The sequence below is a fragment of the Triplophysa rosa genome, linkage group LG18 (assembly GCF_024868665.1).
Source record: "Triplophysa rosa linkage group LG18, Trosa_1v2, whole genome shotgun sequence".
NCBI lineage: Eukaryota > Metazoa > Chordata > Actinopteri > Cypriniformes > Nemacheilidae > Triplophysa > Triplophysa rosa.
In genome coordinates this window covers 9,320,974-9,335,805 of record NC_079907.1, presented here as the reverse complement: position 1 = coordinate 9,335,805, position 14,832 = coordinate 9,320,974, and the positions used below count along the sequence as shown (strand labels likewise).

Below are 14,832 nucleotides of genomic sequence, written 5' to 3'. Positions count from 1 at the left end.
TAAATCAGCAGAAAAATGTGTTTGAGGCTAGTTAATAATAAATGCGTATTTTATGATTGTTGACCGGCAGTTATTTTCTATCTCTTTCTTTCTGATCTAGGAATATAACATTTATGGATGGTGGGTTGGGGAGCTGGATGGTGCCATTGGCATTGTTCCAAAGGAATTTTTACATCCTGCTTATATCCTATGAGGTACTTACATTTATAATCATTCCACATTTTATACTAGGACTAAAACAGTCCTAAAACTTTTTATTTATATTGTACTAAATGTCAGTGTATAAAAACGTGTTTTGTAGTTGACACACATATACTTTTGGTTTTAAAACTATTAATTTGACTATTGTTTAAAGTTTCCAATTTTTCACCTTCAATTTTAAGTACAATTAAATCGGCTTTACAAGCCACTGTTTTGAATTTTGTCCAGTGGTGAGTTGAATTTCTGTAACATAAAAAACACAAAAATTCCTTATTTTCATCAATTGCAGTACTGTAAAATCATAAAAAAGTTCAATAGAAAGTTGAAATTACTCCAATGAAGTAACAATAATTTGATTGAACTAAAAAAATTAAGGCAGCAAAATTTTTAGTGTTGAAACCAGCTCCCCCATGCTGACACCTGCTGGAAATGTTTGTTTTGTGTGTTGTTATAAGATTGTATTTTGAAATTTACTACATTTGTTTTTCATTCTAGGTTTGTGCTTGAAGAATAATCTTTTAATATGGAATTGTCACATTTACAAATTTTATTGTATTAAATAAGATGTTTATGTTGTCTGTAAAGTCAATGCATATACATGAATTGTAAAAACCTAAAAAGGGTCATCAATACCCGAGATTTTTTTCTCGCATAAAAAGCATATTGAAAATTCAAATTACATGCTTAATACACTTGTACACTAAAAGGCTAAAAGAAAGCCTTCCATTTTAAAATATTAGTTTTAGTTAAAAGAAACACCTTTATCTAATTTGCGTGACACATCTTAACCCCTTTCAAATTTCCTTATTCTTTTAGTGTCTGGTAATGTGCTCCAATGATTGTATTACAACAGCAAAAAAGGCACATAAATGACTGAAGAAACTGTCTGAAAGGAGCCATCTACTGGTTGTTTTTAGTATTTTTTTTCAATAACTTTTTTTGCGATTTTTTTCAATGTGTTATATTCTAATCTATTCTATTGTGAGACAGTTTGTAGAATTTCTAGTAAAATGACAAAGCTTGCATTCATTATGTGACAAGTATCTCAAATTTAACCTACATGTATTCATTATCGGACAGCATCATTGCAAGGCAAATTCTTTTACAATCAAACTAAGAACATCCCCTAAATGTCTTGTAAAAACAATAGTTTATTCAGCAAAATGTTTCACTATTTAAACTGGACAAAAATAACCATAAAAAGCTTCCAGACATCGATGAATCTGTAATTTCAGATGTAAAATATATGTATTCCATTATGTAATAACTGTCAGCTCACACTCCAAATAAAATCTTGCACAAAAACTGCTTTCATTTCGCTTTAACCTACATGTACATTTCAGATACAACAACACAACCGCTTGTGAAATACAGCATTGATAAGAGCTTTTTCTTTCCAACTGGAGAAACTGACCATCATGGGTGAATGACCGTTATTAATCAAATTACCCATAAAGAGGCTCAGAAATACTTAAAATGTCCTGAATTCCTTCAAAAACAGAACGTGTAATTTGGCCTTGCAAAACATTAAAAAAAAGAAACCCACTGTTGAGATGTTTCTTTAATAAAGAAAATCAAATTTGAGACAGTTTCCTTGGGACGCAGGTTCAGGCTTGGCCTTTACATTTACACTGTCCGTTTAGAAACAAAACAAAAAGGGTTTACTTTTAAAGGGTTTAAAATAGTAACCATATTTTACAATTCTATCTTAAGTGACATGTTCTATGAGGCCTATATGAACAGGCCTGGTTATAATGGATGACAGGACAGCTCTGGAACCAGCTGAAAGCTAAAGCAAGCTCCAAAGCGGGGAACAATGGGCCAAGAACAAACGGAGACGGTGATCTTAGTATAGAGCATCAGTATTGCTGCTCCTTGGCCTCTTGATCTTCTCAATGTTCTTCAGGATCATGTCATGTAATGTTACCTGCAGTCCAGTTTTGTTTTTTATTAAAATTAAAACGTCTACAGGAAAATGGTAATATTTTCAATTTTAAGCAATACTTACATATTGATTTCTCAATTCTGACACTATTATCTTGAGACTGATGTATTCCTTTTCGTCAATCTCTGTCACTGTTCGACGATAGTCCTCCTATAAAAAAAATGAATGAGATCAAAAAAACTAAGGGTTGAAAACGTATTAAATTTGCTTAGTTTATAGACAGATACTTACAACATGAGGGTATTTTGCTATTTTGGAAACCAGCTTTGCCCTGGTGATGTAGTATCTTGAGGAAAAACACATTTTCATTTGAATGTATATTTTAAAAAAAAGTGAACCTGCCTGATAATATAATCATAATATAATCATATCAGCCATATAATCGACACTGACTGACGTACCTCGATATCTGGTCCAAGAAAGATGCTGCCTCCCCTTCGACCGTTCTTAGTTCAGTAACTGTCTCCTCCTATGGAAGATGAAGATAACAGTCATCAATATAACAAGATTTCACACAGTAAGGTAGGTAACAACTCCGCATATGTAACATAGAAATGAACACGTGAAAAAACGGCACCCTACTTGAATTGAGACGCCAAAATTGTTGCCATCCTCTATTCTCGGGATTAACAACTGAACCCACATCTTGACCTAAAAATCAAAGAATATGACATTAAGTAGCACACTTTTAAATCAGTGTTAGGGTGTGTGAGAATATGATTTGAATATGAATATGATTGAACTCACTGTGTTGCACTTTTCAATGACAGTTCTGATTTCAGGCTTGACTTTTTCAATCAGGTCCACTAGCTTGCCATTACTTTTCATCATTCCACCAGGCATGACAAAGACCTTGGTCCCGCCAACTGCAAAAAGATCAGAATCAATTAAAAACGATTAAAATCAATTAAAAATAGGGTTTTAAACCCTATTTCAGACATTCATTCTGCCTAAATCTGATACTGTTTTCTAGACAAGAGAACTCACCTTTGTCATCTCTTGCACCATCTTCAAGTTTCCTCTTTTTAGCGTTTTGCTATTGAGGAAATATTTGAAGGTTACGGACTAGTCTTTTTTTCTCATGACAAATGTGACTTTGTTTTTTTACACAATACAGCGTAAGACAATTGTTTTCTATAGACAGCCTAATGACAAGACTCCTGAAATGAAAGCTGACAATGCAAAATAGTTCAAGAGTGATTTCTTACCCCCTCAAGTCCATCATGGATGTCTGTAAGCAGAATTGGGTCTGGTACCGTCAGATTGATCTCTGAATGAATTTCTTTCAACTCACGAATATTAATTATGGGATCCTAATGATGAAAAAAGTTTATAACAAACAATTACTGTAATTTGTATTGTACCGTTAAAAAAAGGAAATAGGCTATAGCTTCAATGTCCAAAATGCAACACCTTCAAAAACTGGTCCAGCTCTAACAATTTCTTCGGGAAAAAGTTTGCAACCAGGTCTTCTGCCTAATATAAATACAGAAACAATAAGTTTTCACTACAATAGACACAAATACAGTTAGATTTTCAGTCGGTGCTGTAATTTACCTCTGCTGTAATTCGTTCCCTGAAAGCGTCAACCTAAATAGACAAGGGATATTTTGAATTAGTTGCAAAAACAAAACACGTAATAAAAGCCAGTTTAATTTAGTCACAATTTAAAATGTCACCTCAATGCAAGTCAAACACAACGAGCGGCCCAAGCATTTAGTGAACGTTGTCAATATGTAGCATGTAATAGGGCCACTTTACACTTCCACACGACTGGTTAATCTAGCTATATTTAGCGTTATCTCTTGAGAAAATAAAGTTATTAATAAAGGTTTAATCGCTAATCACCCGTTCTGAATTATGATGAATTTCTTTCTTTGTTAACTGCCGCATCGGCACGCTGCTGTGCTACAAACACGCTTTATCCACGCACCACCGGTGAACACTAGCTCCACCAAGCCACGTGAAAACCCTCCCTTCCCACCGGAGACCTTATAAGCAAAATGAATCGATATTTTACTACACGACTTAATGTTTTATAAAGGAGTGATTTTAAAAGTAAACAGGCATGTGAACGTTAGCGAGGTGACTCACACGCCGGCTGCCCGTTATTAACGTTACCTGTTAGCCAGCTAACGTTTACAAGCTGCTCATCTAATTTAAATCGTTCATGTTTAAATATGTGTAACAGAAGAAAACTTGCCTTTGTTTTGATTTCATTGTCCACCTTAAGAAGCGAAGACATCTTATTAATTCAATAAATGAGAAAATATAGAGATTGTCCTAAAAGCATTAACTAACCGTGTGGCTCACTAACTGCTGTCAGCCACAAGGCACTGGCGCGCGCTTCTAGATGACGTACACACAGCTAAAGACATTATGCGCATGCGTCAGTTTTCATTTTTGTTTTGGTGAAAAACACAATGGTGAAACTACAGTATATAAACACATGACATATTTAATGACATACTTAAGTACAACTTTTTTAATAATTAAAAAATATTTTTTAACTAACTCCACCGTTTGTCTTTTAATATTTTGTTTAGACGTAAAAGTCGTACATGTACATATTTATATTTCCAAAGAGACAACATAATTATGGGATAGATAATACGGACATTGGGATTAAAACCAATAACCTATTTGTGTATGAAAATAAATATTCCAGCAATATTTTGTAAAGTACGTAGAGATGATGTACTTCCTGTCACATGTGTTGGGGGCGTGTACAAATCCAGCGATGTAAACAACAACGCAAAAGACAAGTCTCACAGTATTGACAACACCACGGGAATTTAGAGCATCACATCCCCGCATCAAACGGTTCACCTCACTCTGGCTGACAGCCATGAACCTCCCCGTCACTGTCAAAGTGAACTTTAGGGGCAATGTGAAGAAATTTCCCGTCTTGGACACGAACAAAGCACAGTGGGAGACTGTAGAGGCCTGGGTAAGCAGTCATTAGCCTTTCTGGGTGGCGTTTATATGGGGACGTTTACATTTCTGCTCCTGGAAGGCCGAGGTAGCCTAGGCCTACATAAACAAACCTTTAAGCGGGGATAGGAGACGTTTAAACGGAAGACTTTCAAGTCGAAACAAAATGATCCTATGTTAGCAGCTATGGCTTAACACATATCAATTGGATCATACCATTTATCTTCCATAATTATAGCAAACTATGTGTCATTTGGTTTTGACCTTTCTGTACGGTCGTAAATCAGATTACCGGTTGTTAATAATAAGTAACGTTAACGTTGGGAAATATTTTGTTTTTACGTTGATCTACTGTATAGTCTGTCAGGCTCGATGTCGTTATTAAAGATATTTGTCGTAATTTGCTGCTTATGATAGTGTGTGTTTGGCTAACAGTGCTGTTATCTTTAAAACATCTAGATTAAAACTACATTCGGCTTGAGTCATTTCCAAGTGAAATATTTTGACGAGGACAACGAGGAGGTAAACAAGAGTTTGATGTGTTTATTATTTGAATTTGCATATTTATACAGATTTCATTGATGAATTCTTTAATATGGGGAGTATGGCTACAATCTGATAACAAAGGTCTAATAAAATTGTCCTCATACCTTTACCTTCACAGGTGTGCATAAACAGTCAAGGTTTGTATTACATGTTAAACTATAATAAAATTATAAAACCAAATAATAAAATGATACGAACCAAATATGTTGTCAGTGTAATGTCACAATATTTTCATATTTAACAATAAACATTGTTTTTATTATTGATGTCAACATCACAGATGAATACACAGAAGCGTTGAAGGTAAGTCTGAAAATGTGTAATTTTTTAATATTGTACTTTACGTGCCATAGTAGTATGATGCAGCTATGATGCATGTTTTCATTTTAATATTTGGTACATCATAAATTAAAATTATAAATAATGTTGCAATGGCTTTAAATTAGATTTTGACATTCTTTAATATTCTCATTTAGAGTTCATTCAAACAAGCCAACCAGCTACACATGAATGTGTATAAGATGAAGGGCCAGGCAGAGGGTGGTGCTGTGAAGCCAGAGCTAAAAGAACTAAAGATAGACCCCAGACCAGCTCCTCCGTATCGAGCAAGGGTCAAGATGGCAGACAAAGAGACCCAGGTGACCCCTGAACGGGAATCTGTAAGTCATTTCCTTTACATTTTCAATTTTACAAACGTGACAGAGAAAATTGTAATACAGAATGTGTATTGACCAAAGATTCTTTGACTAAAATGGTAAGTTTTTGTTGTAATAAAACAGGCTGTAGTGAAAGAAAACAAAGGGATGAAAACAGAAGAGGAAGCAGTCCCAACATGGTTCAAATCTTACATGGACAGGGTATGGTACCTAAAAAATGAAAATCTGAAGATTTCTTTTTTTTGTTTTAAATAACTGGTAACCTCTTGTGTTTTGCATTGTTTTGTGAAAATGTCTCTCTTGAATCTGCTCCAAATAGTTTACATTTTACAGAGAAAACAGGAAACCATAAAGCGATTTGTCAAAAGGAGGCAATAAGTGCTTATACCAAGATACTAGTTTTCACAAAGCCGGAAGAATACCTGTTGAGAGAGACAAGGGGTTAGTGTTTTTTTTCTTTGTAGAGAAGGCAATATTTACAAGTATTCATGGAAAAGATATGTTTTAAGTTGTTTTTTGAATGTTGAGAGAGATGTGGTTGATCGGACTGCATTTGCAAGATCGTTCCACCAGCAAGGAGTAGTAAAGCAGAATAAGCGGGAAAGTGATTTAGTACCCTTTTGTGAGGGTATTACGATGCGCCATTCATTCACTGAGAACAAGGTTCTGGATGGGGTGTAGGAGGGTGTGAAAGTATGACGGTGCAGAGCCAGTGATAGTCCTGTAGGCAAACAGCAGTGAGTTAAACCTGATATGGGTCCCAAGGATGTTGTGTAGATGGGGAAAAGGAGTGGTTTAAGCACTGATCCCTGAGGGACCCCGTGACCGTGTGGTGAGCTGTGGACAACACGCCTATCCATGACAACCTGAAAGATCTATCGGAGAGGTACGATTTAAACCAGAGGAAAGGGGTACCTGTGATCCCTAGCGATGATAGGGTAGCTAGCAGGATCTGATGATTAGCGGTATCAAAGACTGCAGATAAGTTTAGCAGAAGTAGAACAGATTATTTGCATTCTGCCTTAGCCAACCGCAGTGCCTCCGTGACCGACAGCAGTGGTTGCTTTTAAAGCCTAACTGATTGCCGTCCAGTTTGTGCTAAGTTAGGAAGGCAGACACCTGGTTGAAAACAGCCCTTTTAAATAGTTGATAGTAGTCCAGTAGTTTCAGAACTGTTCTCCATCCACTTTACAGTTTAAAGACCAAGTTGTACGGGAGGTGGTGGACAGGATGTGTAGTGAGTTTTCTGGCCAGTGTTGCACACACAAAGCCCCAGATCCTCCCACAGAGCAGCCGAGCACTTCTGGCACTCAGAAAGCAACTAGTTCTACCACACAAAGGGCCTCCAGCTCAACTCCAAACTGCAGTAGCTGCAAAGGACCAGCCACTGGTGGAGGATATCAGTGCAGGTAAAAAAGTCCTGAGCTTCTACAGGTTCACCTTCGCAATATCTGCTTCTAAAGACGCATGCTGATAACTTTTTAATGTGTCAACACTCTTCAAGGATATTTAATTAACACACTATTTATGGAATAGACCAGTGAGTCACAGAATATCAATATGTTTGAAATAAAACGTTTCTCTCATTTTATATACAGCGTTTGCCCATCTTGCATCTTATGTGAGCCGTGTAGTCATAAACACGACCCCAGCCACAACCTAAAGAGGACAAGGACTCCGTTGTCGGTCCCTGAACGTGGAGTTACTCCAGAACCCAGGCAAGCTGAAACAAAAACTTTCTCCTCGTATTCTCTAAAATAAATTCTTACTAATGGCACCTCCATAACGGTGTTTTATATCTTCCACAAACACATAGTAAACTAAACTGTTAAAACATTTTTGTTAATTGAAATTAAAAATCAATAAAAATTAAAAATATTATTTGAGAAACTTAAACTAAATGAAAATCGAAGCGTTGCCTCAGCAATAAATAGAAATAAGTTTACATTAAGGCACTTAAATTATTAACTGAAAATATATGGGAACTAAGCTAAAATAAAACGAAATTAAACTTATGTAGCAAGTTAGAAAATAAAGAAATACAGACGTGCTCAAATTTGTTGGTACCCCTCCACAAAAAACGAAGAATGCCACATTTTCTGAAATAACTTGAAACTGACAAAAGTAATTGGCATCCACCATTGTTTATTCCATATTTAATAGAAGTCAGACTTGTAAATAATAAAATAAATTAAAATGTCATGGACAAAAATGATGGGACCCCTAACCTAATATTTTGTTGTACAACCTTTAGAGGCAATTACTGCAAGCAAACGTTTTCTCTGGATGAGACTTCTGCACCTGTTAACAGGTAGTTTGTCCCACTCTTCCTGAGCAAACTGCTCCAGCTGTCTCAGGTTTGATGGGTGCCTTCTCCAGACTGCAAGTTTCAGCTCTTTCCATAGATGTTCCATAGGATTCAAATCAGGACTCATAGGCCACTTCAGAATAGTCCAATGTTTTGTTCTTATCCATTCTTGGGTGATTTTAGCTGTGCGTCTTGGGTCATTATCCTGTTGGAGGACCCATGACCTGCGATGTGCCTTCACCTTGGAGTTCAGCTTGTATCTCTTTGGCAGTTATCCTTGGTTCTTTTTCTACCATTCGCACTATCCTTCTGTTCAATCTGGGGTCGATTTTCCTCTTGCGGCCGCGCCCAGGGAGGTTGGCTACAATTCCATGGACCTTAAACTTCTTAATAATATTTGTTGTCCTGTTGTCACAGGAACATCGAGCTGCTTGGAGATGGTCTTGTAGCCTTTACCTTTACCATGCTTGTCTATTTTTTTTTCTGAGCTCCTCAGAGAACTCTATCCTTTGCTTTCTCTGGTCCATGTTCAGTGTGTTGCACACAATGATACCAAACAGCACAGTGACTACTTTTCTCCATTTAAATAGGCTGAATGACTGATTACAAGATTGGATACATGTGTGATACTAATTAAAGAAACTAATTAGTTTGAAATATCACTATAATCCAGTGATGTATTATCTTTTCTAAGGGGTACCAACAATTGTGTCCAGGCCATTTTAGAATATCTTTGTAGAATAAGCAATAATTCATCTCTTTCCACAGCTACTTTGCTTTATTCTATGACATACCAAAGGCATGCAAGTATACATGATACAATAGCTTTTAATTTCATCACTCTTCAGGAGGAATGAAGCATTATTTCAATGAGCTGTAAGGGTACCAACAAATTTGAGCACGTCTGTATATTGAAATAGCTAAAAATATTAAATAAATTTAATATGAAAACCAAAAACTGAAAACATGACTAGCATGGTTATGGTTATTTTTAGTATATAGTGTATACAGATATGTTCCTAATTGAATTTACATCCATTTTGTCTAATCCAGGTTTCTGAGGCGGGGTGACCGGACAGTGCGTAAAGCCGAGAGGCAGCGGCTGAAAGCTGAGCGGAGGCAGTTGAAGGCAGAGGTGAAGGAGATCAAGAAGAAGCTGAGGCTGGAGAAGAGAGGTCTGCTATGGAGTGGAGCCTCCAACGGGACCGGCACCTCAGGCCTTCCCCTCGCTCCCGCCCCGTCTCTGGGCCCAGGACCAGCCCCAGCTTCGACCCTGTGCCCAGACCCTCAAACTTCCAGTCCAGAGTAAGGGCCACACTGAGAGGGGTGAGGGCTGGGTGACCTACCTACCCAGCCCAGAACAATCATTATCAAGATTATCACATTGTCTGTTATAGTTGAGTTATCGCTGGCAAGTGGATGGAACTACCTCAAATACACCTGCTGCCTTTATGTATTACGTCCTTTTTTACCTTTTTTTGATATGAGCTTCAAGGAAAAGACAGACGCTAAAACAAAGCTGTTCTGACGATCCTCTGTGCACTCAAACCAGGGGTCCCAAGGTCTCCTGCTCCACCTTGGTGCCCACAATGACTGCCTTGTTTCTGGATGAGAATCTACCAGATGGCACTTGTCTGGAGCCGGGCACCAAGTTCATCAAGTACTGGAAGATGAAGAACACTGGCAACATCAGCTGGACCTCGGATACCAAGGTACTTAAAACAGACAATTTATAATCGGAATTTGTTCTGTTTACAGGAAAAACGTGTTTCCACACATTTTATGGGTGTAATGTTGCCGTGTTTGCACGTCTGCTTATGCGTTTCTCTTTGTAGTTAAAGTTTATGTGGGGGAACCTGACTCTGGGATCACGTGAACAGAAAGAGGTTGCGGTGCCCTTTCTGCAGCCGGATCAGGTCGGTGTGGTGAGCGTGGCGTTTGTGGCGCCCCTACTGGAAGGCACCTACACTTCTCATTGGCGCCTGGCACACTGCGGTGTGCAGTTTGGACCGAGAGTGTGGTGTAGCATTGTAGTTGTGCCAAGCTCAGGGCAGAAACCCAGCTCCTACTGCAGTAAATCACTGGTGAGGCCAATGTTCCTTATTTTCATTCAATAGAATGTTACAACATAATGTACTTCCTCATTAAATATTTATTTTCCCTTGAAGAGGGCTGATCTCTGTCTAATGAGAAAAGAGGGGGTGTTCTGGTCGGGCACCAGAGACTGTGATGCTCAAGTGTCTACCAGTTCCAGGAGAAAATACTACACCCCCTCTGTAGATTTACTAACAGCTCAGGTGAGTACAACTGGAAACGAGGATAGTTCCTCTTCACTGATGTGTAATGTGTTTGTTCGCTGATGCCTAAATTCTTGTTATTTAGGACCTTCTATCCTTTGAGCTGCTGGATATAAATATTGTGCAAGAATTGGAGAAGGTCCCAGCCAACACTCCAGTCGGTAAGGCCTCATTTCAGTCGCAGTTATGTAACATACCCGCAGGGTCTATTCAATGTCAAGCGAATAATATTAGACTAGCCTGGTTTTACAACCAATTGTGTAACTTTTAAAGATATGACCCCCTGCGTAACTCCTCCCACTCATCTCGGATCCTCGCTGGGAAAGCACGGGACAGGACTGAGCAAAGTCAAAGCTGGACGTTCAGGCGGGAAGAAGACTCAAGGTTAGACTTGAATCTTAATCAGGAATTGTCACTAGAGTTAGGATTTACCAATCTGTAGGTAATAAAATAATCATATTTTTTTTCATAAATATTTTATATTGCAGTAAAATCACAGTTCTGTCTATGTAGAGCCTACTGATAGATAATGTTTTGATGAACTTGTATTTTCTTAGTGTTGCAGCCTCAGAGACAAAATGATCTGGACATCCCAGCCAATGAGGAAGGAGATGAAGACATCAGCGGGACGCAGTTTGTCTGCGAGACTGTGATTCGTTCGCTCACTCTAGAGGAAGAGCCAGAACGCAAACCTCAGCGCAGGGCTCGTCCCAACCTGAGCAGGACTAACCGTGAGCTTACGTTTGTGGCATTAAAAAGTTCTTTCATTTCTCTATTATATTTTTATTCCGGCTCTATTTATTTTGCAGTTCGTGACGCTCCTCGCGTTCAGGAAAGATTGTTACTGGCGAAGAACGATAAACTTTTGGCAGTCATAAACAGACCTGAGGCTCCACCCCCTATACCAAAGCCAATCATAACAGAGGAACCAGTCATGCCAGGTAATGCACAATATTTGTAGAAATCACCATATTTGTTTTTCATGTTCCACCTTGCTGAATGTCTCTTGCACTTGTTCTTAGTCTTGCTAAAACAAATAGTCTTTTAATTCAATGTGATTACTACCACAGTCTTTTCAGAGGCTTTGATTGGCTCAAATGAAAACATCTACACTGACCCAGCTGCACAGGAAGAGAACGAAGAGGAAGTGGAGCAAAAGGCACATGGAAACGGTCACGAGAAAGAGGAAGAAGCAGGAGAGTGGGACGAGGTGAGCAGCCAGGTGTCATCTGCCTCATCAGAGGACTACATTGTCATCCTGCCTGACTGCTTCGATACTTCCAGGCCCCTGGGAGATTCAATGTATAGCTCAGCAATGTCCCAGCCTGCAGCCCCTCCCACCAACGAAGTAGCGGCGCCGCAAATCCAGAGCAGTGCTGAAGGAGAGATCGAGGAGACCACCCCTGCTCCAGCTCTTCAAAACAGCATGAATAAGATGCTCTGCACCTCTCAAATACTGGAAACCCCCGCTCTAATTCCAGAGATGGTGCCTCCACCCATAGCTCTGTCACCACCCCCATCGCTTCGAACCCATAGGTAAAAAAAAGAGAGAACTTGCTATTTATTGTGCTTGATAATAATCATAATGCAGTGTCTGTGTTTGAATTTGTTTAAATCTATTCATGATTCTTTTGTAGATCGGTGAGATCTCATGATCTTGAACCAGGGACCTCTGAAGAGAACACATGCAAGCCTGAAGATGACTCAGATGGTGAGTTGTCAGTCATGGAGTCTTTTAAGCTTTCAAACTCATAATCATAAAAGCTACCTATAAACATTCCTTACTGGCTATACAACTTTATTTTGCATTTTTATATCAAATTTATTTCCTTTACACAAAAATATGAAGGTCACTGTTATATTTTTGCTTTCATTTGATGCTTGCCAAGTGTTGAGTTTGACGCTGGTGTCATATCATGTATGATATTTTGTGCGATAGTTTCAAAATGATGTGGCTGCTTTACCTCAGGTTGCAAATCGGCTCATTCAGAGGCCCCTGTTAGTGCCTTTGAGACCTGCAGCTCCCAGGAACTCAGGTAAAACCATAGGAGTCCCTTTTGTACTTCCAAACATTACAGATTTAACACAATTGTATTATTAAATTAAGAATGTTGAAAATGATCTTGTTTGTCTGCAACCACAGAGGATGTTGCTCTGCAGACATTGTTTCACTTTTTTTCATGGTGCGGTTAGCATAAAACCTTTCTTGACATGCCATTTAACATATCTTTAACAGTGTGGCCAAGTAAAAAAACAGTTTGCTATCTTCCAGATCTTCTTATAGATATCTCCAGTTATCTTGTTTTGTAGCCACAGAACCCTTATGACGCATGCTTTTGTTCTTATGCAGGGTGCATCACGGTGGTCTGACAGAGGGTCTGGTGAAGGGAGCACTCTCTGTGGCCGCTTCTGCTTATAAAGCACTCTTCACAGGCCAGAGCACATCTCAGGTGCTTTTTCAAAGTGCATGACACAACAACTAAATGAAGAGAAGTTAAATTTTATAATTTGCTGCCAGATACTGAAAAGAAAATTTCTTAAATGTAAATGTAACCATCATTCAAAAGTTATCTAAAGTGAATTATTGTGCAGTTTATGTGTTTGTTGAGAGTCGAACCACTATTTGTGTATTTTCCTTCATATTCCTCATCATTAAACTTTGCACATGAATAACTTTTATAATACTCACTATAGTTTGCTTTTCTTTCAGCGGCCTGCCGTTGACCCAGCCTGCGAGGATGCCTCCTTGATGGCGGTATTACAGGAGATGGGCTTCAGTAATCAGCTGCTGAATCAGAGGTTGCTAAGAAAGCATCACTACAATTTGCTCGATGTTGTCAACGAGCTGGTGCAGTTGACCGACAGCGAATGGCACATCTCAAGACACTAGGAGGCACCGTGGCGACCTCAATGAGTATGTCATGAAGTATAAGAATTGTAAATGATTTCATCATTTTGCAGCATTCTCTTCAAGAGTGGGCTGGTGTTAAACGCTTCTGATGTTCTTTGTTAGAGAAATAGTGTGGACTCTTCAAAAGGGTCTGCTGATAATAGCTGCAATGATGCAATTACTTGATTGTATACTCTTAGTTTAATGTTTTTAAAGACGTTATGAATGGGGTAACAGCATATGTTTTTAGCAGTCTTTATGCTATCTTCAATCTGTGTGTATGTGCCCTACTAACATGTATAGACTTCTCTTCTTAGAAAGGCTTCAGGTATCTTTTGTACTGCTTGATAAGATGAGCATTATTTGAGACTATATCCCGAGGGTTTCGGTTTGTTTGGATACTTTTAGGATTGCCTGTGTTGATTTGTTCTTTGTCACAGTGACCTCTATATTTGTATAGCTTATTTTCGATGACACTAATTCATGTCACATTAAGGTTGGGCTACTACATCATAGGAATGTGTGCAATGAGTTTCTTCAGTCATGCTTAACCAAACCAGTGATTGATTGGTTAAAATTTTTGCTAGGCACAGATTTTTGGTCATATTGTTATTTTCATGTGCTACCAATGTATTACTATAAGCTGAAGGCTTATAAACATGGCTTTTGGTGTCCAACACAGTGAATAAAAATATTCCACATTACCATTTGTTGGAATGGATTGTTTGTTTATGAAGTGATAGCTTTTAGTTAAAAAGTGTGTTGAAGTATTTGCTTATGCAGCACCATGAGTCATTGCTTTGGTTCAGTTTGCTCCACACAGCAAAAGTACTTCAAGTTAATGTACACACATCTGAACTGCTGAAACAATGAAAAGTTGTAAGGTTAAAAATGTTGTTCCTGTACTCAGATAGACAGGAACTGGGTTTTGCCTTGTTAGAGATTTTTTTTACTTTCATTTAATAAATACCAAAGCCAATACAGGAATAATGGTTGCAATGTGAGATTATTATTTACATAAACATATGCACCTACTTGTACATTACGTATGATTG

At 38.3% G+C, this 14,832-nt stretch overlaps 3 protein-coding genes across 5 annotated transcripts in view; 2 read left to right on the top strand and 1 right to left on the bottom strand.

Annotated features, from left to right (window-relative positions):
* The window catches only part of skap1 (src kinase associated phosphoprotein 1), a 29,694-nt gene extending 27,660 nt beyond the window's left edge, over positions 1–2,034 (top strand). The window contains exons 12-13 of one of the 2 annotated variants that reach the window (XM_057358710.1): positions 101–194; positions 1,018–2,034. In XM_057358710.1, the coding sequence (XP_057214693.1) occupies positions 101–193 (93 nt within the window). In that variant the 3' untranslated portion in view covers position 194; positions 1,018–2,034. Of the gene's footprint in view, positions 1–100; positions 195–696 lie in introns of both variants that reach the window. The other variant, XM_057358709.1, reaches the window with a different exon arrangement.
* Positions 1,333–4,493, bottom strand: psme3 (proteasome activator subunit 3). The gene is made up of 11 exons (XM_057358711.1): positions 4,350–4,493; positions 3,704–3,736; positions 3,560–3,622; positions 3,355–3,459; positions 3,134–3,182; positions 2,894–3,012; positions 2,729–2,797; positions 2,548–2,615; positions 2,378–2,432; positions 2,210–2,296; positions 1,333–2,128 (listed from the first exon to the last, which is right to left on the bottom strand). The coding sequence occupies exons 1-11, from the start codon at positions 4,389–4,391 to the stop codon at positions 2,048–2,050; spliced, it is 771 nt and encodes a 256-aa protein (XP_057214694.1). The 5' UTR covers positions 4,392–4,493; the 3' UTR covers positions 1,333–2,047.
* Positions 4,494–4,870: 377 nt separating this feature from the next.
* Positions 4,871–14,502, top strand: nbr1a (NBR1 autophagy cargo receptor a). Of its 2 annotated transcripts, XM_057359060.1 has the most exons (21): positions 4,871–5,096; positions 5,540–5,602; positions 5,745–5,763; positions 5,907–5,929; positions 6,103–6,285; positions 6,406–6,483; positions 7,477–7,691; positions 7,881–8,000; positions 9,644–9,895; positions 10,143–10,302; positions 10,426–10,674; positions 10,759–10,887; positions 10,973–11,048; positions 11,161–11,271; positions 11,445–11,618; positions 11,697–11,828; positions 11,958–12,423; positions 12,525–12,598; positions 12,857–12,923; positions 13,238–13,337; positions 13,598–14,502. In XM_057359060.1, exons 1-21 carry the CDS (start codon positions 4,995–4,997, stop codon positions 13,775–13,777), a joined length of 2,973 nt encoding a protein of 990 aa, XP_057215043.1. In that variant the 5' UTR covers positions 4,871–4,994; the 3' UTR covers positions 13,778–14,502. The 2 variants fall into 2 exon arrangements, with proteins under 2 accessions (XP_057215043.1, XP_057215044.1); XM_057359061.1 differs by lacking the exons at positions 4,871–5,096; positions 5,540–5,602; positions 5,745–5,763; ... (1 more) ...; positions 6,103–6,285; positions 6,406–6,483 and adding an exon at positions 6,490–6,723.
* The last annotated feature ends 330 nt before the right edge of the window (positions 14,503–14,832 follow it).